The 26,200-nt window shown below is 31.6% G+C and overlaps 1 protein-coding gene across 2 annotated transcripts; it reads right to left on the bottom strand.

Annotated features, from left to right (window-relative positions):
* Positions 1–1,788: 1,788 nt before the first annotated feature.
* Positions 1,789–24,694, bottom strand: LOC127729770 (WD repeat-containing protein 47-like). 2 transcript variants are annotated; one of them, XM_052237641.1, is made up of 10 exons: positions 23,053–24,694; positions 16,568–17,014; positions 15,808–16,095; positions 13,816–13,919; positions 12,740–12,903; positions 10,614–10,780; positions 10,032–10,202; positions 6,948–7,070; positions 3,297–3,515; positions 1,789–2,123 (listed from the first exon to the last, which is right to left on the bottom strand). In XM_052237641.1, the coding sequence occupies exons 1-10, from the start codon at positions 24,569–24,571 to the stop codon at positions 1,978–1,980; spliced, it is 3,348 nt and encodes a 1,115-aa protein (XP_052093601.1). In that variant the 5' UTR covers positions 24,572–24,694; the 3' UTR covers positions 1,789–1,977. The 2 variants fall into 2 exon arrangements, with proteins under 2 accessions (XP_052093601.1, XP_052093602.1); XM_052237642.1 differs by lacking the exon at positions 15,808–16,095.
* Positions 24,695–26,200: the final 1,506 nt, after the last annotated feature.

Here is a 26,200-nt window from a genome sequence, read left to right as displayed (position 1 = left end):
TTAGATGAAATCAAACAAAGTTTAATTTTGGACCCTTTTGACCTCAATATGAACCAATTTGATAACGGGGTCCACAAATAAAAAATCTAAATACATGGTTAGATTCAGCATATCAAAGAACCCCATATATTCAATTTTTGTTGAAATCAAACAAAGTTTAATTTTGGACCCCAATTTGGACCAACTTGAAAACTGGGCCAAAAATCAAAAATCTAAATACATGTTTAGATTCAGCATATCAAAGAACCTCATATATTCAATTTTTGCTAAAATCAAACAAAGTTTAATTTTGGACCCTTTGGACCTTAATGTAGACCAATTTGAAAACTGGACCCAAAATTAAAAATCTAAATACACTGTTAGATTCGGCATAACAAATAAATAAATGTGATCAAAGATTTTACAAATCTAATGCACCATACTGTGCAATTAAAGATTACTTCTTGAAATTTTTCAATATTTGAAATTTGAAAAAAAAATAATATTTGAAGAATAATTCTTTTTAATTTCTGAAATCTGAAATGAGAAAAAATTGACCCCCACAATTTCTTTTTATCCCCCCCCCCCCCTTTTTTCCCCAAAAAAATTCTTTCCCTCAAGATATGGTCATAATCTCAATTCAAATTTCCAATGGAGTTGGCAACCATAATTACCCATTTAAATTTACCATAGTGCTAACTTAATCTATTTTATAATAGAATTAAAAATATAGTGTCAAATCTTTCATATGGATTTTTTGTAAAAAAAAAAGATGCAACATTTGCAGATATTTTTACTGGTCTTCCTTTATAAATATGTATTTCTTTAAACATAATTTAAAAGCAGTGTAAGGGAAGTAACCAAAACGTTGTATTTGGATTACCTCCCTTACACTGTTTTAAATTATCTTTATTGTTCATTAACCATTACTTTATACATAATTTAAAAGCAGTGTAAGGGAGATAATTTCAATGATGTATTTGATTTATCTCCCTTACACTGCTTTAAATTATGTTTTGTACTAAAGTATTTGTCCATTAACCAGGACAACCTTGTTTTTCCCCCTTTTTTGCCCCTAATTCCTAAACGGTTTGAGCCATAACCCCCCAAAGCAAATCCTAACCATCCCTTTGTGGTATGGAAACTTGTAGTATAATTTCAGAGAAATCCATACATCGTTCCACAGTTATTGTCTGGAAACTAGAAAATGCTTATTTTTGGCCCCTTTTTGGCCCCTAATTCCTTAACTGTTGGTACCATAACCCCCAAAATCAATCCCAACCTTCCTTTTGTGGTATTTAACCTTATGGTCAAATTTCAAAAAGATCCATTCACTTAAACTAAAGTTAGAGTGCGAAAACCAATGTGTCTTCGGACGACGACGACGACGACGCCAACGTCATACCAATATACGACCACAAAATTTTTTTGCGGTCGTATAATAAATAACTTATCAAGGAAAATTTTGCATTCGCTATCAAATGTATGTTTAATGAACAACAAAATTTAAAAAATTGAATGAAAATACTTATAAAGTTAACAAACTAGAAATAGTCTGTGAAGAGTTTTAATTTATACCCACACTTTCTCATTTGAGATAAATTTGATATATAGCTATGGGAAAGTCCAAAAATCTTCACAGAAAAAAAATCTGTAGTACACAATGCCAGGCATCAGTGACTTTTTGAAAGTTTCATAGAAATCCAGGTATTGGTTTAGGAGAAGTTGCAGATAAAGAGTTATGAACAAATGAACACAATACTCACTATGAATCTATACTAATAAATAAATTAATAAATAGACAAAAAATTCAATAAATAAATATATTACATGTTACATTAGATCAGATCTTTACCAACACGATCATGTCGCCACAAACACATTAAAACTAATCAATCCTCTTTCTTATAAATACAGTACACTTGTGTATTACTAAGCATAACAATAAAAGAAAGACAAAGGCCTGAACAGATATATATATTGGTTGTTGGTTTTACTTTAGACTACTGGAAGACCCCAACATACTGCAGTTTTATCAGCACCTGTTGTAACAAATGCTAGTTGAGAGGGATGCCATCTGCACTGCAGCGCCTTATCTTGATGTTCTGCTACAACTACACTTGGTAAAGGCTTTAATAAGTCACCTAAAACAAACATGTGCAAATATTACTTTTTGTAGTAAATGGGACACAGATACCCAAATTCGTACTTGATCTAAGTTTTGTGGTAATGAGCATTGTGTATAAGTTTCATAACATTTGGTTGAGGCAAACTTAAGTAAGAGAACGGAAACGAAAAAATTCAGCAATTTTTCCATTTGTAAAGGGGCATAACTCTAGAAAGGTAAAAGTGATGCCACCAAAATTCAAACTTGATCTGTGTTTTGTGGTAATAGGCATTGTGTATAAGTTTCATATCATTTGGTTGGGGCAAACTAAAGTTAGAAAACGGAAACCAATTTTGGGACGTACAGATGACTGGACGTACTGGACAGACAAATAAGGGTAAAACTTAATGCCCCCTCTGCTACGCATGGGCAAAAAAAACATTAATTTAATGTGCAAGTATTGCTTTTACAGAGACTACATTTAAAATCAATGCTTTTTGAATATTATAGCTTCATGAATATGCATGGGATATAAGACATCAGATGTAAAATCGATCATTCACTCATTCATTACATTTTTTCAGCAATTTTCACATATTTTTAATTTCTCGTCTTGATTAAAGAATGTAATTTGCTTTCCATTTTTGGTTGGTTGACATTAAATTGGATCAAGAAAATTACAACCTTGGATTCTTGACCTGTTTGCAACTGTGAGAATTTTACAGTACTATTTTCCTATTTTTAAGTCTGAGTCTTGATCCTTATGAACAACACCTATTCTTTATCAAGTTTTTATTTTTTGTCTTCGTTGATTCAGATCACCCCCGGTTTTTTGGTATTTAATACTCAGTCTTTAGTTTTCTATGTTGTGTTATGTGTACTGTTGTCTTTTTGTTGTTCTTTCATTTTTGACATGGAATTGTCAGTTTGTTTTCGATTTTATAACACAGAAACTTACAATGCAAATCTGTCAAGACAACCTTTTGATCATACAAAGTAGACAAAAGGTAGTATTACTTACCATGCTAATCTGTCAAGACAACCTTTTGATAGTACAAAGTAGACAAAAGGTAGTATAACTTACAATGCAAATCTGTCAAAACAACCTTTTGATCATATGAAGTAGACAAAAGGTAGTATAACTTACCATGCAAATCTGTCAAGACAACCTTTTGATCATATGAAGTAGACAAAAGGTAGTATAACTTACCATGCAAATCTGTCAAGACAACCTTTTGATCATATGAAGTAGACAAAAGGTAGTATGCATTCATCGAAAATCTTGCTGATCGACATTCCCCTTTATGTGGTTTAAAGTTCTGTATCCCTCTGGAGCCTCTAATATCATACAGCATTATACTGCCATCTTCGTGTCCAGAAGATAGCAGACGTCCAGAGGGATCTATACAAACTGATGCAAATGCACTTCCTGAAAACAAAAATATTTTGTCTAAGTCCAGTAGAAAATCTAGTGTAAAAAAATTATCTCCCCTGCAAACAATGAAAACTGATCTTTTCAATGTTTGTACTGTTTTAGCAAGTACACTTTTAATTATAAAATCACAAGAAACCCATGCGAATAAATTCATTGAGTTCAGACTTCAATTTATTCTTTCCTGGCTGTATACCATGAAACATGCCAATTATTTATATACATATGCAGCTAGATCAAAGAAATTCAGGAATGCCAAAATACAATGAAAATTATTAGAAATAAAAACAAAATTTCCATATGATGTTATTGTTGAAAATATGTATATTTGTGAATATGTATTATGCTAATGACTATATACAGTAAGCACAGAGAGTTTGTAATCGCGAACTCTAATCACGGATTTCGGAGTGTAGCGGTGTCACACCGCGAATCACGGATTATACTCCCAATTTCCTCCAAAGATTCTCTCCCAACACCGCGTGGCTGTTAATTGGTTTATTGCCCATCGGATGTACTGAAAATTAATGACGCGTGACAACATAATCGGATTAGCCAGATTTATTACCTTTGTACATTTTATCGATCTTGATTGCACCTGTGTGCTTTAAAACACGGTATTAAAATTTCCTTTCGTTGACAGATAAAAATGTGACATTTTCATTCAAAATAAGATAATTATTCTTGTATGTATTTGCCCAATGTCATTGTCATTTGAAATAAAACGTACATTATAAAAATACGAATAAAACACTTATTTTGTATTTTTATTATAGTCCGGTCAAAATGATGTTTTTACGGTAATCTGTCCAATCTAAACCCAAGAGTTAATTTATCAGATCAACAAGTGAACTCTGTTACTTTCAATTTATTTTGCAATGTAAAATATTATGTTTCACTACCTCGGTAGATTACCGACTTGAAATATTTGAACTCAGAAAAGAAACTGTAAAGTGACAACTCTGTTGAACGAAGGGAAAACGTTTTGTATGCAATGTGCCCTATATTCATAAAAACACAACACTGAGAGACATTCCCCGCCCAGACACAACACAATAATCACAACCTAATTTAATTATATGAAGAAAAAAAAATCATGTGTTGTTTATCTCTGTTATGATCTGTTATTGATCCTTTATTATTTAAAATAAAATTGGATGGGCGCAATCCTTATTTTATTGCTCGTTAAAAGTCCTTGGCGAAATAAAAAAAAGAAGTATTTCAACAATTAATACTATAGAATATGTAAATGAAATTATATCGTGTTCTACAAGAAAGAAATATGTGAAAAAAATGTGGATCGGATTTTTACGATCTACACATTTTCACAGAGGATCTCTACCAACGCCCAACAGGAACTGAACGACATGCATCCTGTTTCCATCTACCATTTATGTATATTGTTGACCATGGACGTTTAAATAATGTCCAGGTTTATGTCCTGTGTTGAATGAGAAACGTAAAATTAAAAGGCTGGTGTTCGTTTATTCAGAAAAGGATTATATTTTAGATTCCGGTTAATCAATTGTAAAAGGACCTTCTAGAGCCTCAATCTTAAGGCATACAAATGTCAATCATTCCAAAGCAAATTTTTTAAACCCCGAATGAATTTTCCCACGGTCAGCCAGAAAGGTCACCTGAGTTTACCGTTACGTGATAATATTTCCCACCAAATAAAAATCTCGTGGACAAAATTGATGTCACTATTTTTAGCATTCAATATTGTGAGAGAAGTCAAGTTCAAAGTTCAACCACGGACTGTTGATCACTGAGATGCGTATCGTCTTCCCACGGCAATTAATTTCTTTTAAAAAATTTAAAAATCACTGTCCTTTATACAACACACAAGTTTACATTCATTGTGCGTAAATGAATATTATGCAACGAGGAGTTGATGCAGCTATAGAAGTATTCCTGTTGTAGCCGAAATGTAATTATTTATCCTAAAGTAATGCCAACAAATCGTAAAGAGAAAATGCCGTAGACTTATTAAGCATAACGAATGGTGAATAGTATTTTCTTTTTTACTTGCATATACAAATTTTGAGACACATAATTTTCTTTAAACTGCTCACTTTTATATTCAGCGTTAGTTTCCGTTTATTTTTACGCAAGTATGTCTCTTTTCGTAAATAAAATAATTTACCGATGAACTTAAACAAGGTCAAAATCAAGTATAGTTTTTGTTATAAAACTTTAATGCAATTGAAAGAATTAACAACAATATTCTGCTTTTAAATCTTTAATTTGTTTCAAGCAATTATGTAATCGTAAAATGAAAATGGCGTGGACTTATTAGCATAACGAATAGTGAATAATATTTTCTTTTTTACTTGTATACAAAACTTTGAGACATGTAATTTTCCTTTAAACTGCCCACATTTATTCAGCGTAAGTCTCCGTTTATTTTTACACATGTATATCTCTTTTGTAAATGAAATTTTAATTTACTGACCAGAAAAAAAACGAGGTAAAAATCAAATATAGTTTTTTTTTAATAAAACTATTTTTAAATGTACAGTGTAATTGAAAGAATTAACAACAACGTTTTGCTTTTAAATCTTTTATTTGTTTCAAGCAATCAGAAATATAACCTGATTATCAATAGACAGGAAATACAATTGTTTAATTACATAAGTAATCTCGCATACCTTGACTGTCGCGTGCCGGTATAGATCAGAAGGATTAGGGCAATTAATTACCTGGTGTGACACCTCGTCACAACGGACTGGGAGAGATGTCGTTAATACAATAAACAAAAGGTAGCGAATTTACGCGGAAGTCGGAGGGAATACTCCCAAATTTCTCCGAGAATTTAGGGAGGGATGTCGGTGTTTCCTGGTGTCACACCAAGAAAAAACTTGGTGTTCGGAGTTTGGGAAGCCTTTCGCGAAATTTGTACTGTACATATGCAAAACACTCTAAAAGTCGGTAATAGCAAAGAACTTTAGATTTTGTATGAACATGAATTTTAACAATTTTTTTTATCAATATGCAGCAAAGATTCACATTTTTTAAATTTCAGTGTAGCAAGCTTCCAATGCAAGTATCTTGATAAATAATGAAAATAAAACATTGTGTATATTTTAAATAACATAGTTTAATTTCTTTAAAAGGTATGATTATGATTTAGGGCTATTCCATTAAAATGTATGTGGGAGGGTAGGAAGGGACTTTCAAAATATCCCTACAACCAATAACCATTTTTTAGATAATTTTGCATAATGGAAATAGATTCATACCGAAAAAAGACCCATGACCCATATTTAATAATTAAACTTCCCTTCCTACCCTCCCACATACATTTTAATGGAATAGCCCTTAGAAAAAAACTTTAAATCAGTATGGTTACCTAGATAATCAATCTATTGATTTTGACATTTTATATAACAACAGTAGCTTTTTGTTATTAGTTTTGTCTAATATTACCTGTAGCACTAGGTACAACTGTAATAGCTGTTGAAGCTCTTAGGTCCCAGAATCTGGCAGTCTTGTCTTGTGACCCACTGACAAACATGCAGCCTCCTGTTGTATGTAATGAATAAACATGACCTGCAAAGTAAAAATAGAAGTTTCTGGTGAAATATGTATTCTAGTTTACTGAGGAAGGAGTTTAATATAAACACAAAAACACCTAAGCTCTGTTAGTGTGCATGGAGTTATACTTAAATTTGAGTCTGGCTTAAAAACAATGTCTACACAGTCAAAAAGTAAATAACTTCACATAAACTTTTTCAAGACAGATAATTTTTTTTAAGAACACATTTATAGAGCTGTGGTTTCATTTTAATACAGGACAAGATGGACTTATATGAAAGACAGCCTAAAGGAGATGCTACTTTTTAAACTTACATATGTAACTTTATAGAAAATATTGTCTATTGTAAGTAGTTCCTATCAAACTAACTTAATCAGAAAACTTAACATTGAAAAAAGTAAATTGACTGAAAGTCACTGGACAATGACCTAGGGGGCAGGGCCTTGAAATAGTCGTTAAACTGATATGTACTGTTAGTAATGCAGCTTTGTAGAAAATATCATTGATCTATCGCAAGTATAGTTTATATCAAACTAACGTAAGCAGAAAACTTATCTTTGAAAATGCTAATTAATTGAAAGTCACTGAACCATGGCCTAGGGGGCAGGGCCTCAAAATAGTCATTATAACTGATATATACTGATAGCACTGCAACTTCACACAAAATATCATTGCTCTATCACCAGTAGTTCCTATCAATCTAACTTAAGCAGAAAACAACATTTGAAATTGCTAATTAATTTAAAGTCACTGGACCATGGCCTAGGGGGCAGGGCCTCATAATTGTCGTCAAACTGATATGTACTGATAGTAATGCAACTTCATACAAAATATCATTGATCTATCACAAGTAGTTCCTATCAATCTAACTTAAGCAGAAAACAACATTTAAAATAGCTAATTAATTCGAAGTCAATGGACAATGGCCTAGGGGGCAGGGCCTCAAAATTGTTGTCAAACTGATAACTATTTTTCTTTAACTGAAATTAATATTGAGTCACATTGCAACAAGTCATTATCTTATAAATTTTATAGTTAGTGAATTCTCCAACCTATTTAAAATTTGCACAAAAGATTATTTTGAGTTATCTCCCTTGATATGTCACAATACGAAATTTTATGTTTATTTTGATATTTAACATTTGATGAGCTACGTAATACATATTTGTAAACTTTACTTATAATTTGTGGTCTTACAATAATAATTCATTTTAACAAATTATTATTTAGAATGAAAATGTGAAAATGAAAACTTCAATATATACTCAGTTGGTATCATTTAATTTGAAAATTCTATTTCAAAATGTTACTTTAATCAGCCTATGTATTGGATACCTAAATTACATAAAGTTTTTGAGCTTAGCTTGCTAATAAAAGCAGGTCACATACAACAAAATAAAACAAAACACACAATAACCGCATTAAAAGAAAATGTATGCAGAAATAAGCCTAAATCTTACATCACATGACCACAAGAGAGCCCAAAATCTTTATGTGCCTCATAATATATTGTAGAAAAGCAATTTCCCATAGAAAAAGGAATATCTTCAATAATGCTTCTCATTTGCATATACCGGTAGCATATTTCAGTGGCTAGTAATGAAAAAAAAGATTCTTAAATCCAAATATTTTTTCAGTTGTACAACAGTGGCCACCAAGCACTATATACCTTCAAAAAATCATATAAAGATCATATCCTTTCAAGTCTAGAAGGACATGACTTGAATTCAGTTATTATTTTAAATGTCAAATATCTTTTTGTACATTTTAAATAGTAAAAAAGTCTTTCATAATTGTGTTAATTAAATTGATACAGTAGAGTTTAGTTACTGCACGGAAAGCTCACAAAATGATACCCCAAGCTACCATGTAAGCAATGGCAAAGTTTGCTTAGGGAAACCCCAATAGTATTTCTGATAAAAGAACAAGATAGGAGATGGGAAATGGCATTATATTGATAAGATAATGAGAACGTTTTAATAAATTCTAATATGGGATTTCAGGAGTTGAAGATACACAATTAGTAACCCCTAGATAAGCAACAGCAAACTCCATGATCTGCAGAGGGATAACCCTTAAATAATTCTGAAAAAAGATTACAAGGTTCGCAATGGCATAATATGGTGAGGATTCTGAGAAGTTTCATTAAATTTAAATAAGAGGTTTAGGAGCAGAAGTGGATACAGATGGGAACTGTAGTATGCAGTCACAATTATAGTACATGTCATGACAAAGCAAACCCAAAAATCATTGGAAAGATGTTGATGATAATAAATAGTTGTTAAATGTCCAGCAGCAAATTAAATACCTAATCAGGAAGAGATCATGTCAATGTGATATAATGTACCAGATTTGTACTAAACTAAAATTCTGAGCTGGATTTAAACTACCTAGTTCACAAGGTAACAATAAGCAGGAAGACATGTGATTCTACCCTGACACATTATTCTGACTCTAAGCCAACCCGTCATTGCTCTCACTCCTTAACGCGAGTCATTAGCAGATACCAATTTTAAAGTTTTTGATTTGACCTGGCCCGGGGATTGAACCCACGACCTTCCACACGCGAGGCCAGCATGCTACTACGAGACCACAGAAGCCGTTATTCATTAGGAAGAAGAAATGAAATAGGAGGTGCAAAAGTATATGATTGAGTAAGATTCTGTTAATGTTTCACAAATTCTGTCCAAGCAGTTCAGGAGCAGTAGCAGATACCATGAAGGACAGAAGGATAAAAAACAAACATATGGACGACCTATCACTATATACCGCCCGTTTCAATCTAATTTCTTAAGAACATCTGAAGGATAATATTCAACAGATTTATGAAACTTTGTTGATTTTCAAATTCAAGGAGCCAAAAAAGTTGCCTAATCATTCCTTCTTGAAAAGACAAAAAATATCTGTATTATAATTAATATGTGCTATGCACTTATCATTTGTATCTTGATGGAAATTTCTGAATCCCTTTTTACCTGAATGTCCCATCATTGCCCTGACAGGCATTCCTGTTTCACAATCTGTAACATAGATTTTACAATCACCAGCACCACCACTGACCAGTAATGATGATCTATTTATGGTATCTTGCATGAAAACTAAATCTCTGATAGTGCCATCATGACATGTTAATTCCATTTCTGGTCCTGAAATATATAGAGAGATGCTTCTTCTAAACTTGCCTTTCAATCCATACAGGATTTTTTAGTTCATTAAATAAACTTAGTCAGAAAACTTGTCAAAAATAATTGTAAGATGTTTGAATAATGTCATCATCTGTATAAATATTGACCTGATTATAAATGTTTTAATGGATGAGTAAATATGTGCTATTTTATTTAGATTTTTTTTATATAGAATTAAAGATTTTTTCTATTTTTGTAATACAGAGACAAATGATTGCTCTTATCTTGTCACCTCCATTTTCTTTATATAGTCAATATTAGAAAAATCCTGTATCATCAGTGCAAATACAGTTTTTTAATTGTATCAAGCTTATAATTTCCTAATTATTTAAACCATAAATTAGTCAGTATTGACAAACATTTAGTCATTACCATCTGTGCAGTTATCTACATCAAACTTGAACATTTTAATGGTCTTATCATTAGAGCCACTCGCTATCATATCTCCAAGAGGACTCCAGGCTGAACAGTATATGGATCCTTTGTGGTGCTTGTTCTTCCTGTGAACAACTTTGGCATCTTCTACGATACAGTTCTCACTGAAATTAAAGATATCCAAATATTGTTATGAGGGATGGATAGGGTTTACAGAATAGAGAATAATGGGTAAAAAATGCAGAATAATGGGCAAAAAAAATAAAGAATAGAGAAAAAATAGGGCAAAAAAAATGTGAATAGAGAATAATAGGGTGTTAAAATATAAAGAAAAGACTAATGGGGAAAAACTATAAAGAATAGAGAAAAATGACCTAAACATTTTTTTTTTAAAATACAGAAATGAAGGACCCCCCCCCCCCCCCCCCCCTTTGCGCATCCAGACCCTCTGTTATCTTTGAGGTGATACTGCAGGTACTCAAGAAAAATCTCATAATTTGAAAAAGAAAACATTGTCACTTGTGCTGTGCTTTCTTAGAAAAAGATTGAGTTTATGATACTTGCACGACAAAGTCAATCATTTTCAATGTTTTTTTTCCTCCATGAACCATCAACAACAACATGCAGAGCTAAAATTTAGGACATGGACAGATGCATAAATACATTTGTTTGATAAAATGTAATACTGCTAGCAATACTGTGGAGTCCTTAATTTTCGTCGGTATCAATTTTTACAGGATTGAGGAAAAATTGTATTTTCGTGGATATCTGCATATAGAAAATATATATTCTGTTGAAAAATTCCAATTTGTGGTTCACAGATACCCACGAAATCCACGAAAATTGGTATTCCATGAATAATAATAAATCCACAGTAATTTGAAAAAGAAAGGCCAAAACTCAAAGGTCAACTTTGTCTTGGGGAATTTAAACCTTAGATTCTTGGAAAAGTTACAGTATTTATTGATTGAGAATAAATCAAAAGCTATCTATCTAATGAATTAAAGCCCCTGCTGAAGAACTGATTACTGAATACCTAGAATTCCATCAACAATTGTAATGACCTATAGATAGGTTTCGAATGATATTATTTGAGTTTGAGTTATTTCCCTTGGCTGCCATTTTGGAGGGATAAAAAGTTGATTTTCTTACTAGACTAATCAAATTGAAATATGCAATACACACAAATCTGATATAAGTTCCTACTAGATTCTAGGGATGAATTAAGAAAGGCTACAAGAAATTAAAATTATTAAAAAAAACAACATATTTTTAAGGTGTAGAGGTCAGTATAACAAGTTGAATATGGCTGATTTATGAAGGAATTTGCAAACTTTGACCTCCATTAATCATGACATGGCAACAAAGAGAAGTAACTTGTGCCCAAATTGTGTCAATCAAAACCTATCCATTTGTAGCAAATAAGTCAAATTTACTGAATTTCTAAAATACCATTTTAGGTCATATATATTTTTAAAAAACAATGATGCCATAGGTAAACTATTCCAGCACTACTAATGTACCTAGAATTTCTCATGGATAGATATTTTGATGTTTTCGTCTAACAAAATGTATCAATATGCTTATATTTTTCTGTTAACCAAATTGTGAATATGATGACATATATCACTGCTTGTCATTCCTTGTAGCAATCAAATAATGGTGAAAAACTTGAGTACTGAAGGGTAAAGATTGCATTCATTTTGCAATGTTCAGGTATTTAAAATAAAATACTGAATTGTATTTAGCTAGGCAAATTATAAATTTGAGTTGGAGTTATCTTCCTTTATTCAATATTGTACACTCCTACTAGAACACAATTTTAAAGCAGATTCATACTATGTAAACTTTAATAAAAAAAAGTTTGCTTGAAAAGTATGGTACATTTGTAATCCAAAAACACATTATATTGTAACTTAAATATCTAAGGATAACATATCATAAATGAATTGCATGACATTGGCTTGATAAGATCTTAAGAATGATCACTTCACTCCATTATTTTGTTTGAACTATAAAAGGTATTGATAAACCTTGGAAAAGATAGATATCAAGTCAGTATCATAAGGATTTTGATTTCATGCAACTTTACCCCCCATAAAACTTAACAAACTAAATCAAACCTTAGGTTAGATACATCAGGAAATTCACATATTCTGAGTATTTTGGAGTTTGAACCAACAGCAAACAAGTTCCCTGCAGGATGAAAGGTAACGGTTCTAATAGCTTGAGCATCTTCTAGACTGGCCACTGGTACAAATCTTGGTTTGTTGCTTTTGTTTTCAATCTGAAATAAGTCATGTCATGCAAGAATGATTATACATCATAAAAAATCTGCCGTTAATTCAAACATTTAACTATCCATCTTGTTACTTAGGAAGTATTGTGGATAAAACTAGTGGGACAGATGCAGACATCAAATCAAGAATTAGTAAAGCTCCAAAAGCCTTTGCTATGATGAAGCCTGTTTAGAAAACACCAAAATTCGCATCTTCAACACCAATGTAAAATCAATCCTGTTTTACGGAGCTGAAACCCCAGGAGACTTACAGCTGGAGTACAACAGAAAACCCAGGTTTTCATCAACAAATGCCTGCAACAAATTTGTAAATTTTGGTGGCCAAAAACAATAAGTAATAAAACCTTATGGGAACGTACCACCTAGGAACCAGCAAATTATACCTAAATAGCAGAACATGGCCATGGATTGGCCACACCTTGAGGAAACCTGTTGAAACCATCACTAGACAGGCTTTAGAATGGAACCCTCAAGGACATCGGAGACATGGAAGACCATTTCACGGCTAGAGAAGATCAAGGCTGAAGGAGCTGGAGAAGATCGGATATACCTGGAGCATAGCAAACAGTCAGAACAGCCCAAAACAGAGTAAGATATGGAAAGCGACTGTGGCAGCCCTATGTTCCACAATGAATGAAGAGGACTAAGTAAAGTAAGTCTTGCTTACAGGTGGATATAATTAGTTAACTATCTCTATGGAAAAAGATGGATGTTTTGGGGTTCTTTTATATCTTAGAAAACATTCATTATCAAAGTTATTTTTGTATTTTCTGATAATTGACTTCAGTTGAGGCTAGTTTCTAGCTTACAAGGGAATCAGTTAAAAATTACTGTTTCTTTTAGTCTACTAAGAAATCAGTTCAGACATTGCATTGATAATGCCTTTTCATTATAATATACCTGTTTTGGTTGCCTTCTTGGACTAGATGTGACTTGTTCTGGACTTGGTTTTGGGCTTGCTCTATGTTGCACTGTTGTTGGACTGTCTCTATGAGCCTTGGTTTCTAAAGAGCACACATAACATTCATATATATGAAACATTTCATAGAGAACTGAAAGACAGCACATGGAAGGTGATAATGAATCTTCTATAGAGTGAGGGAATATTTTTTTTTTTTGCTTTTGACAATTTTAGACTTAAAATACCTCCTTTTGTATAGTTCAAGAAGGGAGATAATCTACTGCTTTTTATGATATATTTCATGAAAGATAAGGTATAATTATTAACAAGTTAAAAAGTATTCCAATGTTGATGTTTTAATAGTGATATTTATATTTAAATTCAATAATTAAACAAGTATCTCATAATTGGTTATTATCAATATTGACTATGTATTTTTTTTATTTGTATATTAAAATTCTTCAATTTATTAAAAAAATAAAATTTCAATACAATAAAAACACCTTTTTCTCTAATATTAACCAGTAAAGAAAACTTCTTGTTGTGTCTATAAAAATACATGCATATATAAACTGTAGATTTTATAGGCTTTGCATGGAAGATATATTAATTATTCAGGAAAAGGAAAGCGCTTTAATTCCAATTCACACCAAGACAATAAGTATAGTCGTATAGTGATGAACTCAGTTAATAAATAAAAGAATAGTTAGTACACAATACTCAGTCAATATCATAAATGCATTCCTAAGGGAAATTTCCAGTAAATGTGATTTGCTATTATGAAAGCAAATGTTTAGAAGTTATTGAATAATAAAATAGAACCTTTTAATATTTATACCATTTCCAAAATGACTAACTATATGATTTTACTTTTAGATGTGTTTCCACAAAATAAAAATTTTCAAGCTCCCAAAATACAAATGGGTGAATTTCTACTTTGAACATCGCAAATTAAAAAGAATAAATCTCTAAAATTGACAATAAAGTTAATTTTTTACTAGTGTGATATATTTTTTTAACTTGTTGATGTCCCATTATAACCTCTAACGAGAATAGACAGAATTCAGAAGCACTTGCTCAAGTATAATCCTACAATACACTTTATGGAAGAGCCACTGACATACAATAACCTGTAGGAATGGCATGAGTGTTGGGATATCAGAGAATTCTCCTTACGGAAAACATGGAAATGTCTGACCAAGACTTGGTGCAGCAAATTCTTTCTCTGTTTTCTTAACAAATTTTTAATTTGCATATAGGATATAATCTTCAGTTTTATATTTTTTTATTTTTGACTTATTCAAATTTAACATTCAAAATTTCTGAGGAAAAAATCTTCTTTTTCATATTTTCCAACATATTAATTAACAGTCTACTGCATTAAATACTATTTTATGAACTCAACATATTTAGCTACCCCAAATTTTGGGTCAGCCATTTCTATTCTAGTATTTTTGATAATTGACTGTTGTGTGACATACATGTACCATAGCACCAGCAAAATTGCATTATGTGCCACAAGATATCAAGAAAATTTAAAACTACTTTCTTGATGAGTTGCCACTTTATGAATAATGTATCCCATGGATACAATTTAAAAAGTATATAGTTTTGAGCTCTCTTTTTTTGTCCTTTGGTAACAGATTAAACCAGACTGAACTAAGAAGGCCAATTGTTGTTTTCCGACAAAAAAATAACTTCATTAGATAAAATCATTTCTACAGCTGATGAATTCATATCATTTTTCACTAGGAACTTTGTTATGTTTTCCTGAAATCATTTGAAAGCATAAACAAAGAATAATATTTTTAAACATATCGAAAATGAAAAAAAAAAAAAATAATGCAAAAGGAAATATAACCAAAACAGTGAACACAAAAAGAATGTTTTCATGCAAATCAACATAAAAGCCCTCAGTTTGTAAGCAGGTTAATAATTTTCTTTAGTTTTGACCCAGAGGAAATGCATGATACATGCATCATGCAGAATACCTCTGCTTCCAAGGGGAGAAGACCCTGTTTTAGTTCTGTCTAATTTACTTGGAACTTTCAGTGAATTTGGTCTTGTTGGTGATGTCTTAGATTTGCTTGGGCTGCTCTTTGGAGTGCTAGGTCCTGGACTAGATTTGCTTGGACTGCATTTTGGAGTGCTACATGTAGGCCCTGGACTAAGACCAGGTTTTTTGGTTCCTGGCAGTTTTGAACGACAAACTGTGCCAGTGGTTTGAACACTTCCCTTGGTTTTTGGTCCACTCCTTCTTGGTAAAGTAGCACTTGAGCCTACTCATGCAAAAATTAATCATTTTTTTCAGAATTTGACATAAAATGCAGTAACACACTTTCTGTCCATAAATGCAGTCGAAGTTGCTTGTGATTACTGTATTTACCAACTGAGATTCTACATGTATTTTTACCAGACCGTTTTAAGAACACAAACAAAATCAATTCATATTATATATTCTTTCAGAATTCAGACTACAATTTTTACATAGATACAACATAATATGCCTCTGATTTTAACATTAAATGCACTTTTGAGAGTTTTGAAAAATAAAATGTTCAGTCGTCTGAGATAAAGTAATACATTTAATTTTTTTATACAAGCATACATTGTATATCCGGTACATGTTCTGGTCTATAAAATTATAGGTTGGACAGCCAAGTAAATTTTCCTTATAATATCCTTCTTGAAACAATCATTAGTTATATTTTACAAGTATAGTTTGTGTGTTAGTTTATACATTCCACTTACCAATCTTATTCAAATCAGATTTTTCTGTTGGTATACTGTAAGATATGGACTTATTTCTTTTATTTGTCATATCAGTTTGCTGATCTGAATTTTCAACAATGCTGTTTTGGTCCAGAGTAGAGTTATTTCCCCTTGAGCTGTCTTTATTCAAGTTATCTTTCACCTCCTGATTAACCAAAGCCTTTACTGTTTTACTTGTATTAGCCACTAAATTGTTTTTGTCATTCTCAATGAATGTGCTGTCTGTTTCACTATCAGAAATATTATTTGTTAAATCAAAAATAGGGGGTCCAGGGAGGGGTGTCTTATGATGCGTTGGTGTTATAAAGGGAGTGAATTGCGGTGTTTCCAAGATATTGTAACCTTCATGGGAATAAGGAGTCACTGGTGCTGATACTGGGCCATTTCCCAGTGCCATTTGTTGTGGCGTATCTAAATCGAAATCATCTGAATAAAAAAAAAAAATATACAACATCTATAAATAATATTACACATTACAAAAAACATAATTACACTAAAGCTCATGTGGACTTTGTCAATTTCATTTGCCCATTATGACCAGCCAACTCTAAATTAACCTGAGAATTTGTAACCATATTGAATTCTAAAGCTTAAGTTATTTTTTTTCAAGGTTCAGAAGATCTATAGTATAAATTAAAGAAATGGTATGTCCACCTGTCCACTATATATGGTGAACACAATGGACCATCTTAGAAATTTTCCAACTCTCTGTCAAGCCCAATCCGGGACGGTTGGTAATAAAAAATTTCATGTGAGCTGTAGTAAACTACATGTACTGTAAATTCAGAAATTATTGTGTGATTTTTTAACATGTTTAAAACAGAACAAAAATTTGAGCATTTTTTATTGCGATTCTCACCCAGTCGCACAATTCGCATTAATAAAAACCTCCCAATAATTTCTGAATTTACAGTGTAATAAATAAATCAGAAAAGACATTCTCCAATAAACAGATGAAGCATTCATTTCAAAGGGCATATTTTGCTTGTGTAAAATTGTACATAATATTCTAAAATCGAAACATACATGTAGGTTGATACAATGTATTATCTTTATTATACATGTACATTTTGCTTTATATCGAAAAAACTTATTTAGGTATAAATTAATTTTAATACGTTTAAACTAAAATCACTACAATCATAGACATGATAGATAATACCCATGAGCATAGATTCTGTCATGTCTAAGAGTATAAACATGATAAAGGATAGATTATGTCAGCAGTGTTCCCGCCTGCCCTAAATAGAAGGGCGGCCCGCCCTTGGTGCCCTTACCCCCGCCCTTCTGCCCTCCCAAGTAAAAGAATGCCCCCCTCTGCCTTTTCAAAAAAATAAAATTTCCAAATTTCATGCCTACCGGCGTTTCCGGTAAAATTGTTACCCGATTGTGTAACACTATTTAACTGACAATGGGATTAAGTTAAATACCTAGTGCTTTGGCAGTTTTATCACCTTTGTTAATGATTGTTTACTGCTAATTAGTGGATTTAAGATAATTGAACAAATACTAGATATTTAATACAGAATGAAATGTCCACATGTTATCCATTTGTAAGGGTGCAATCAACAGTTTTTTTCTATGACGTCATATTTTAAGGGACCATGCCTAAGTGACCCTTAGTGGTGGAATGGTTAATAAAGATACTTGTATAAAACTAGATATTACTGGAATCAGAATTTTCTCTAGTTTATATTGAAATAAAAATATACTGTACTTTTAATATAGTAAAAAAGTTCTATCCAGAGAAAATTGGGAAAAAGTTGCCTAATCTGAACATAAAAAAACCTGAAATCAGGTCATGTGCATACCCATGTAAACATGATACAGGCACATTTCCCATAATCAAAACTGTATGAAATTCATAGGTTTTTACCTGGCCTTTAATAAAAATCTTGTTTCAGGGTACGGTTTCCTGCTTCGAAAAGAGCTACAGTGGCTGCAAATAAGTTTTCAATTTTCACTGCCAAAAAAACAGGATGTTTACAGTGTTGTCTCCCCTCAAAACATGAATATTTAATCTAATTTTTAAAATTATTTTAATCATTCAACCTGTTTAAATTGAAAGCTAATTAACTAATTTTTACAATCAAATACAAAAAACATGATCCTTTTTCACCAATTATATGAATAAAAAGGGATTTCCCTCCATGGTTATTTTTAGTCGGGGAATAACCCCTAGTTTTTTATACGAAACTGTTTATAGCACCCTTAAGCAAAACTTTGTATGCGATATATAAAAAATTCTCTACTTTTCTGAATCTGTACATTATATCGATTAAAATGATGTCTTACTTTAAGGATTCCGACCATCAATAGTGAAACTACAGCTCATTTTTCATGTCGCATAGTATTGGCATATTGGCCAGTGGCAAATAGTTAAACTGGCATATTCCAAACATTTCCTGTATCACATTTTCATCAGTTATACAAAAAAAAAAATCATAAAATTGGGTTTCTATTGAATAAATAGAATAAAAACTATGAAATAAACATAAATAAAGTTACTTTAAACAGATTTTGTCCCTAGTATTATATGAACTAAGTTGTAGCTGAGTTGAGAAAAATATTGAAATAGTGTATTTCTTAGGAACGGCACTTGTAGCTATTTGACTATAAAAAGTACCAAATATATAATATAATGAATAAAAATGTATGTTACACTGATCAGTAGTAAAGGTCAAAGTAGAAAAAATCTACACTTTTCATGTGCAACTTTTGGTTCCAATTATATGAGAGAATGAATAAAAATATTATGACGTCGCAAAAAGATGAAAAAACTCCAAAATTTGCACACAGTCTGGTTTTCTTATATCTGGTTGCTATGTACAAATCTGTAATATTTGCATTAAATATACCAAACTGATGCTTTTAAATTAATGTATGCATGCTATTTGATATTTTTCAGAATTGTTTTACTCCATTCAGTAACACATTTCTATGCTAAAACCTCACTATATTATATGTTTGACCCTTTAAGGGTGCAATCAACAGTTTTTTTCTATGACGTCATATTTTAAGGGACCATGCCTAAGTGACCCTTAGTGGTGGAATGGTTAATAAAGATACTTGTATAAAACTAGATATTACTGGAATCAGAATTTTCTCTAGTTTATATTGAAATAAAAATATACTGTACTTTTAATATAGTAAAAAAGTTCTATCCAGAGAAAATTGGGAAAAAGTTGCCTAATCTGAACATAAAAAACCTGAAATCAGGTCATGTGCATACCCATGTAAACATGATACAGGCACATTTCCCATAATCAAAACTGTATGAAATTCATAGGTTTTTACCTGGCCTTTAATAAAAATCTTGTTTCAGGGTACGGTTTCCTGCTTCGAAAAGAGCTACAGTGGCTGCAAATAAGTTTTCAATTTTCACTGCCAAAAAAACAGGATGTTTACAGTGTTGTCTCCCCTCAAAACATGAATATTTAATCTAATTTTTAAAATTATTTTAATCATTCAACCTGTTTAAATTGAAAGCTAATTAACTAATTTTTACAATCAAATACAAAAAACATGATACTTTTTCACCAATTATATGAATAAAAAGGGATTTCCCTCCATGGTTATTTTTAGTCGGGGAATAACCCCTAGTTTTTATACGAAACTGTTTATAGCACCCTAATGTTTATGTACAGCATGTACACCTGAAAAAATTTATTTCAGTAGGCATAACATAAAAAATAAAATCTTAAACAATTTTAAAGGAAAACATAGTTTTGACTTGATTGGTAAAAAATGTTTTGTTTCATAACCATGAGTATGAAATTTAAAGAGGAATCAAAGAAATTTGTACTTTGAACATAACAAGATTCACTTCCTGTTTTTAATACTTCTTGTATTTTATAATCCTCCTGACATAGGAGCACTCAACAAATTTATTTTTAACAATGATGGAGAAAAAGGTAACTGTTTATACCTTCTGCAATATATTATTGCATCAATATAAAATATGATCATCTCCTGTCTCACCTGTTATATTTATAAAACTCCTTACTGAGGAGCACTTTGGTGTGCACTTAAAAATACTTTTTTGTAACAATTCAAATGATAATAAATAACTCTCAATAACATATATACTATATGTTTGAACAAGTAATTTAAATGTAGATAATTTAATTACATTCAACATTCAATTTTGCATGTATAACTCCATCTTCCAAAAGTACTTGTTTATTTTGGTATAAGTTATAAAACATTGAAATTTCTGATTATTATTTTCCATACCAAATGTACAAGTTTGTTTAGATTAACATCAAAATGATATGCTTTGCTTCATGGTATGATAATTTGATGAAAAAAAATTCTTACTGGAACCAACATCAAGAACACATTAATTTCTGAATATGGTTTAAATACAACTAATGTTCTCCAGCTGAGCCTAGCAATATTCAAGGTAATTTTACACTGTCCAACATTGCCCTTAAAATCTGGGTTATAACGCTAAAGTGCCCTTTCAGACAACTAGCACCCTTCTGCCCTGAGATTCAAGCTGGAACACTGCTGTCATGTCTGTAAGAGTATAAAGGATAGATTCTGTCATGTATGTAAGAGTATAAAGGATAGATTCTGTCATGTATGTAAGAGTATAAAGGATTATCACCATATCAGCAGAATGTTATTGATTGTTGCTAGCTTAGCATCAAGTGGCAAATATTTCATTCATATACATGATATATATATATATATTCAGCATTAACATAAGATAGCAATGGGTGTGATCTAAAACATTTTGAAAAATATCCATGATATGGATACAAAATTACAAAAATGTAAGTAAAAATACTTTCTTGCTTTCCAGTGACAGAAAAAAATTACTTGTTTCTTATTGATTATTCTGTTGTTTTACATTGCAGATCAGACAAATAAAACATATGTACATTGTTAGCTTGTTCGCATCCTTACTTAATTGAAATATTTGCCATTGGACAATAAGTATTAACAACAATCAATCAGTGAGGTCATGGAGGTCAGATCTGGAAAATCTCTTTGGGGAGGAAAGTGAGCAATGAAATTTAAAACATTTATAAATTACAACAATACAATTCAAATTAATAAAGGTAAACTTATAAACACAAAAAGCTCTGTGAAATTTCAAACTACGTGTAACTAATACAAATGTATATGTACATGTAGATTGAAGAAAAAAAATACTATTATAATATTTTTAAAAACTTTTAAAGAAAGATGAAGCATATATTCTAACATGTATATAATTTAGGTAGAAAATAAATACCTGTGTTTCCGCTAACATTAGCTACCAATGCTCATTTTTAACAAGCACTATTAAGTCACAATAAAATTCAGACTATTTCCTCAATTAACATGATTAAAATCTTTTAGAAAAATAAAATTTTTTGCCTACCAACTGACCTTAATATTTTTCAGAATGTTAGCGGAAACACATGTGTTATTATCTTACCTCACATGTATATATAGACATTGTATCACAATATGCAGAATATGAAGTAAGAAAAGTTATACATTGTACATCTCAAAGACATCATTTTGTGTTGAGAATTCAAATAGTAAAGAAATGTACAAGTCAACAGACAACATACAAATACACAAAATAGCTTACATGTAAAATACTGCAGGTACCATTCATGTGTACATACAAAAAATACTTTGTACAGGCTCCATTGAAAAACAACTATAATGGGGGCGGGGGAGGCTGCAAGAAAAACTAGATGTGTCTGAAAGACACAAATAGCCCTGCTTGCCAAAAAAGCTTGAAGACATTTTTTAGTATGAAAATTTGAGGAGGAAAATAAGTATTATTTTCACGAAATTTTCAAAGTCCAAAGCCCGTAATTTCAGCACAAATCAGTGGAGCAAAACCAAACATACACTCAATCTGTAACTCATCATAGTAGTCTCACATAACTAAAATTCAGCTCTACATGTATATGAGATTTCGTTAAGAAAAAAATCTTTTTAATTAATATTTTCACGAAATTTTCAAAGTCCAAACCCCGTAATTTCAGCAAAAATAAGCGGAGCCGAACCAAACGTAAACTTGATCTGTAACTCATCATAAAAGACTCACATACTCAAAATCAGCTCAATATGTTATGTATGTGTAGGAGTTTAGAGAAAAAGTCTGTAGAACTGTTTATTGTGGAATGATGGAATGACAGATTGACGAATAAAGGTAAAACTATATGACCAGACCACTTTGTGGCGGGGCCATAAAAATTGTACTAGTCCTTCATAGATATTTAAAATACTGTTCACATTGCAAACATCTTACATTGTACTTGGACCAGAAAGCTACAATTTTGTTTTTGTAAAATTTCAAAAAATGCTCCCATAATAGAAAGTGTTACCAAAACAAAAGATTGGGTTAATGCACATGCACCTACATGTACATTGTACATGTACAATTTTATTTTTATTTAATGTTCAACCTGTCAATATACACACTTTGAAAATCAATTGTTACTATTCCTTACCCTGTGTTTGAAATGGCCTTTCTTGACTCTGAATCACAATTTCATCTTGTCTTCTCATTATCTCCATCAATTCTCTCTGCACTTTTTCTCTCTCCATGTCCTGTTTCTCAAGCTTTTCCTTTAATTTTTGCTTTTGTTTTTGGTATTCATGTAAAAGTTCTGTGCTAGCTGAGACATCACTGATGTTTTCCTTTGTAGAAACTGTCCTAGCTGGGGATTGAGACCGTGGTGACTGTGAATCACCTGTCAAACTTTTCCGTTTAGCTTGAGACATTGGAGGTGTTTCAATTTTTGGTGGTGTTTTTCTACCTGTAGGTTCAATAGAGATTTTCTTAGCAGTGTAAGCATTGCTTGACTTTAATAAAGGTGATCTAGGTTCTTCAGACACACTTATTGATGCCTCTGTGTTTAACACTTCCCCTTGTGAAAAAAGTCTGTCGATTGACATTAACATTGGGTTTTTCTTAGCCCCATCTAGACCAAAGCCTGGAGTAATTGATCGAGACAGCGAATTGGGTGTGTTGATTGATTGCGTCATACCAATAGGTCTGCTCTTTAAAAGTCCAAAAGCAAGACCATCAAACTGAGGGTTTAATGATCTGGTCATGAAGTCAGCAGACCTTGGTCGTGAGGTTGGCACAGCAGAATGAGGAAACATTTTTGGTTTAATTGGAGTTACTAAAATTTGTTCTGACCATGAAGCTTCTAGTGATGGCTTCACTAATGGATCCACATCAACCTTCAAAGGTTTCTGTTCAAACGGGCAAGAAAATGTTTCTGATGGTATATACTGTAACCAAGATAATAAACTTAAGTCAGCATCACTAAATCCTGAATTACTGAATACAGAAGGAAATGACAACTCTAATTCCTCATTTCCCTCATTACTGGTACTCGTAGCTTGGGTCTGACAAAACTCAACACATGATTCATACAGCATCCCTTTCAGAATCAACTGCATTAGGCGGTCATTTTCAGCAAGAGTCTTTTTCTTTTCAGAAGTTAAGAATTTCTCAATAAAAGGGCAAATGTCATTAAAGCATTTCACTCTAGCATTACTTGGATTCCAGTTGGTATATTCAGAATGATCAGATAGTTTTGGAACAGTCAATAACAAACATAAAACATTATATTCTTCCTTTGAAGGACAAAGACTTTCAAGATTATTAAGACATTTAACAACTTCATCTACTGTCAGTTCATAATTTTGAAATGCACTTGGTTCGGATTTTATACAAAGCAACTCTAGATATTTATGTTTCATGACAATGTACTGAACTTTCTGCAAATCAAAACCATCGATGGAACCAAGAGGTTGAATGAATTCAATGACATCATCCCACTGACCATCTAGGATAAGCTGACGAAGAAATAACATGTCATCTGAGAAAATTCCATTCACAATCCCCGTTTCTCTCTCGACCGACAACATAGAGATGTTGAGTTCGCGGTTTTGGAGAAACTCCAATATTAATCGGACAATGTCCGCTTCGTTAATTGACAGACCTGACGATGGCATTGTTAATTGTTTGGTTAAACTATTGTCTTCATTGCGATTGACTACTTTCAAATAAATTACAAGGGTACATCATTTTCTTCACAACTGTCAAAATTAACATTCCATGTTTTCATTGATTCACAAGCAACTTCCGGTCATAAGCTCTGACTCATTACCAGAAATTATATTAAATAAAAGCGTCAAGACAACGACTGAAATGCGGATTTGCAACCTTAAGAAAAACTTGCAAAAAGGAAAACGGGTGCAAAATTGAAACCATTAGCCAACAAAAATTCTTGAATTCTTACCCAATTTTAATTTTCAACTAACCACATGGAACTTTAATATTAAAATAATGCAACTTCAGAAGTCCATTACTAGACGTCTAGTAATGGACTTCTGATATTATACATGTATATATCACTGTTGACCTGGATTTATAATGCTAAACAAAGCACTGGAATAATTTAATATCATCTTTATTTTAACAATTATCAAAAGAAATTTGATCTCTTCCATTTAGGACGAGGTTTTTTTTTTAAAAATCTTGAAAGTCAGGAAGGTGGCAAAGATCTCTAATTTCAGGTTGCAAACGTTTTTTTACTATAATATTGATTGCATCAAACTTAGTCTGAGCCTAAGAAATTATTGTCATTCTACAAATAGCATTTGTCCGTTACCGTAGGTTTTAAATGCAATAAAATATTTATCGTTATCTTTAATTTAAGCAATTTTTATTGTTAATCGTTATTTTGGTTCCCCCATTACATCCTCATTCAGGACGAGTGGAGAAAAAAATTCTGGTATATCAACCGGACCTGAAATGGTATAATAATTATATCTTTATTTAGATAGAGTAACACATTTGGATTACATCAATTTTCAATAAGGCTCTCTTAATACAATAATAATTACATTAAAATTAAACAATACAAATTCAATAATAATGATAAATGAATATGCAATACAATTTAAATTCGATAAACAATTATTCTATGGCATTAAAGTATATATATCATGGTAATGTTAAAAGTACATAGATTTGTAGTTATGTATAAATTCTAAAACTGTGTTTGATGTTTTAATTGTATTAGGAAGAGCATTAGTAATGATTTATGTATTCTCTTTGTAATCGGCACAATGTCACATTCGTGAAACAATTCGCTAGAAGGTTTGCTGTAATTATGTTCGTCTAAGATTATTCTTACTGCCCTCTTTTGCAGTTTTAGTAAACTATCTAATAGAAAGTTGTTGCAGTTTTCCCATGTTGAACAACAATGATCTAAATGAGGTAAAACGTAAGCATTATAAAACAGTTTTCTTGCTTTGTCATTCAAGTATTTCTTTAATTTCCGTTTAGTAAAGTATGTCTCGTAGTGGATATTATTTGTTTCTGGTACTTTCAAACTGTATACATTGTTATATTTTGCCACAATTTTACAATCAAATAGTCAGAATGGTATTCCATTTCCATTCCTTAAATAAAACCTTATTTCATTACGTTATATTTCCGTAACATCTTTCTATATAACCCCTACACTAAATCGACTAACTTGCACTGCGATTAAAGAGACAAAGTTAAACATTCATATGAATACGGTATATTAGCTGTTTTGGTCAATGGGCATGCATATACATTTAAGACTTAAC

This window comes from Mytilus californianus, unplaced genomic scaffold (assembly GCF_021869535.1).
Source record: "Mytilus californianus isolate M0D057914Y unplaced genomic scaffold, xbMytCali1.0.p SCAF_2, whole genome shotgun sequence".
In the NCBI taxonomy this organism is placed as follows: Eukaryota; Metazoa; Mollusca; class Bivalvia; order Mytilida; family Mytilidae; genus Mytilus; species Mytilus californianus.
This window is presented reverse-complemented; position numbering and strand designations above follow the sequence as displayed.

What these genes read in the sequence shown, in the direction of transcription:
- LOC127729770 (XM_052237641.1), bottom strand. Translation starts at nt 24,571, where the DNA reads ATGCCATCGTCAGGTCTGTCAATTAACGAAGCGGACATTGTCCGATTA. An exon ending in CAAGAAGGCAACCAAAACAG is followed by an intron (nt 12,904 to 13,815) that starts GTATATTATAAT and finishes GACTTATTTCAG; the next exon opens with ATTGAAAACAAAAGCAACAA. An exon ending in AGTTGTACCTAGTGCTACAG is followed by an intron (nt 3,516 to 6,947) that starts GTAATATTAGAC and finishes TTTTGTTTTCAG; the next exon opens with GAAGTGCATTTGCATCAGTT.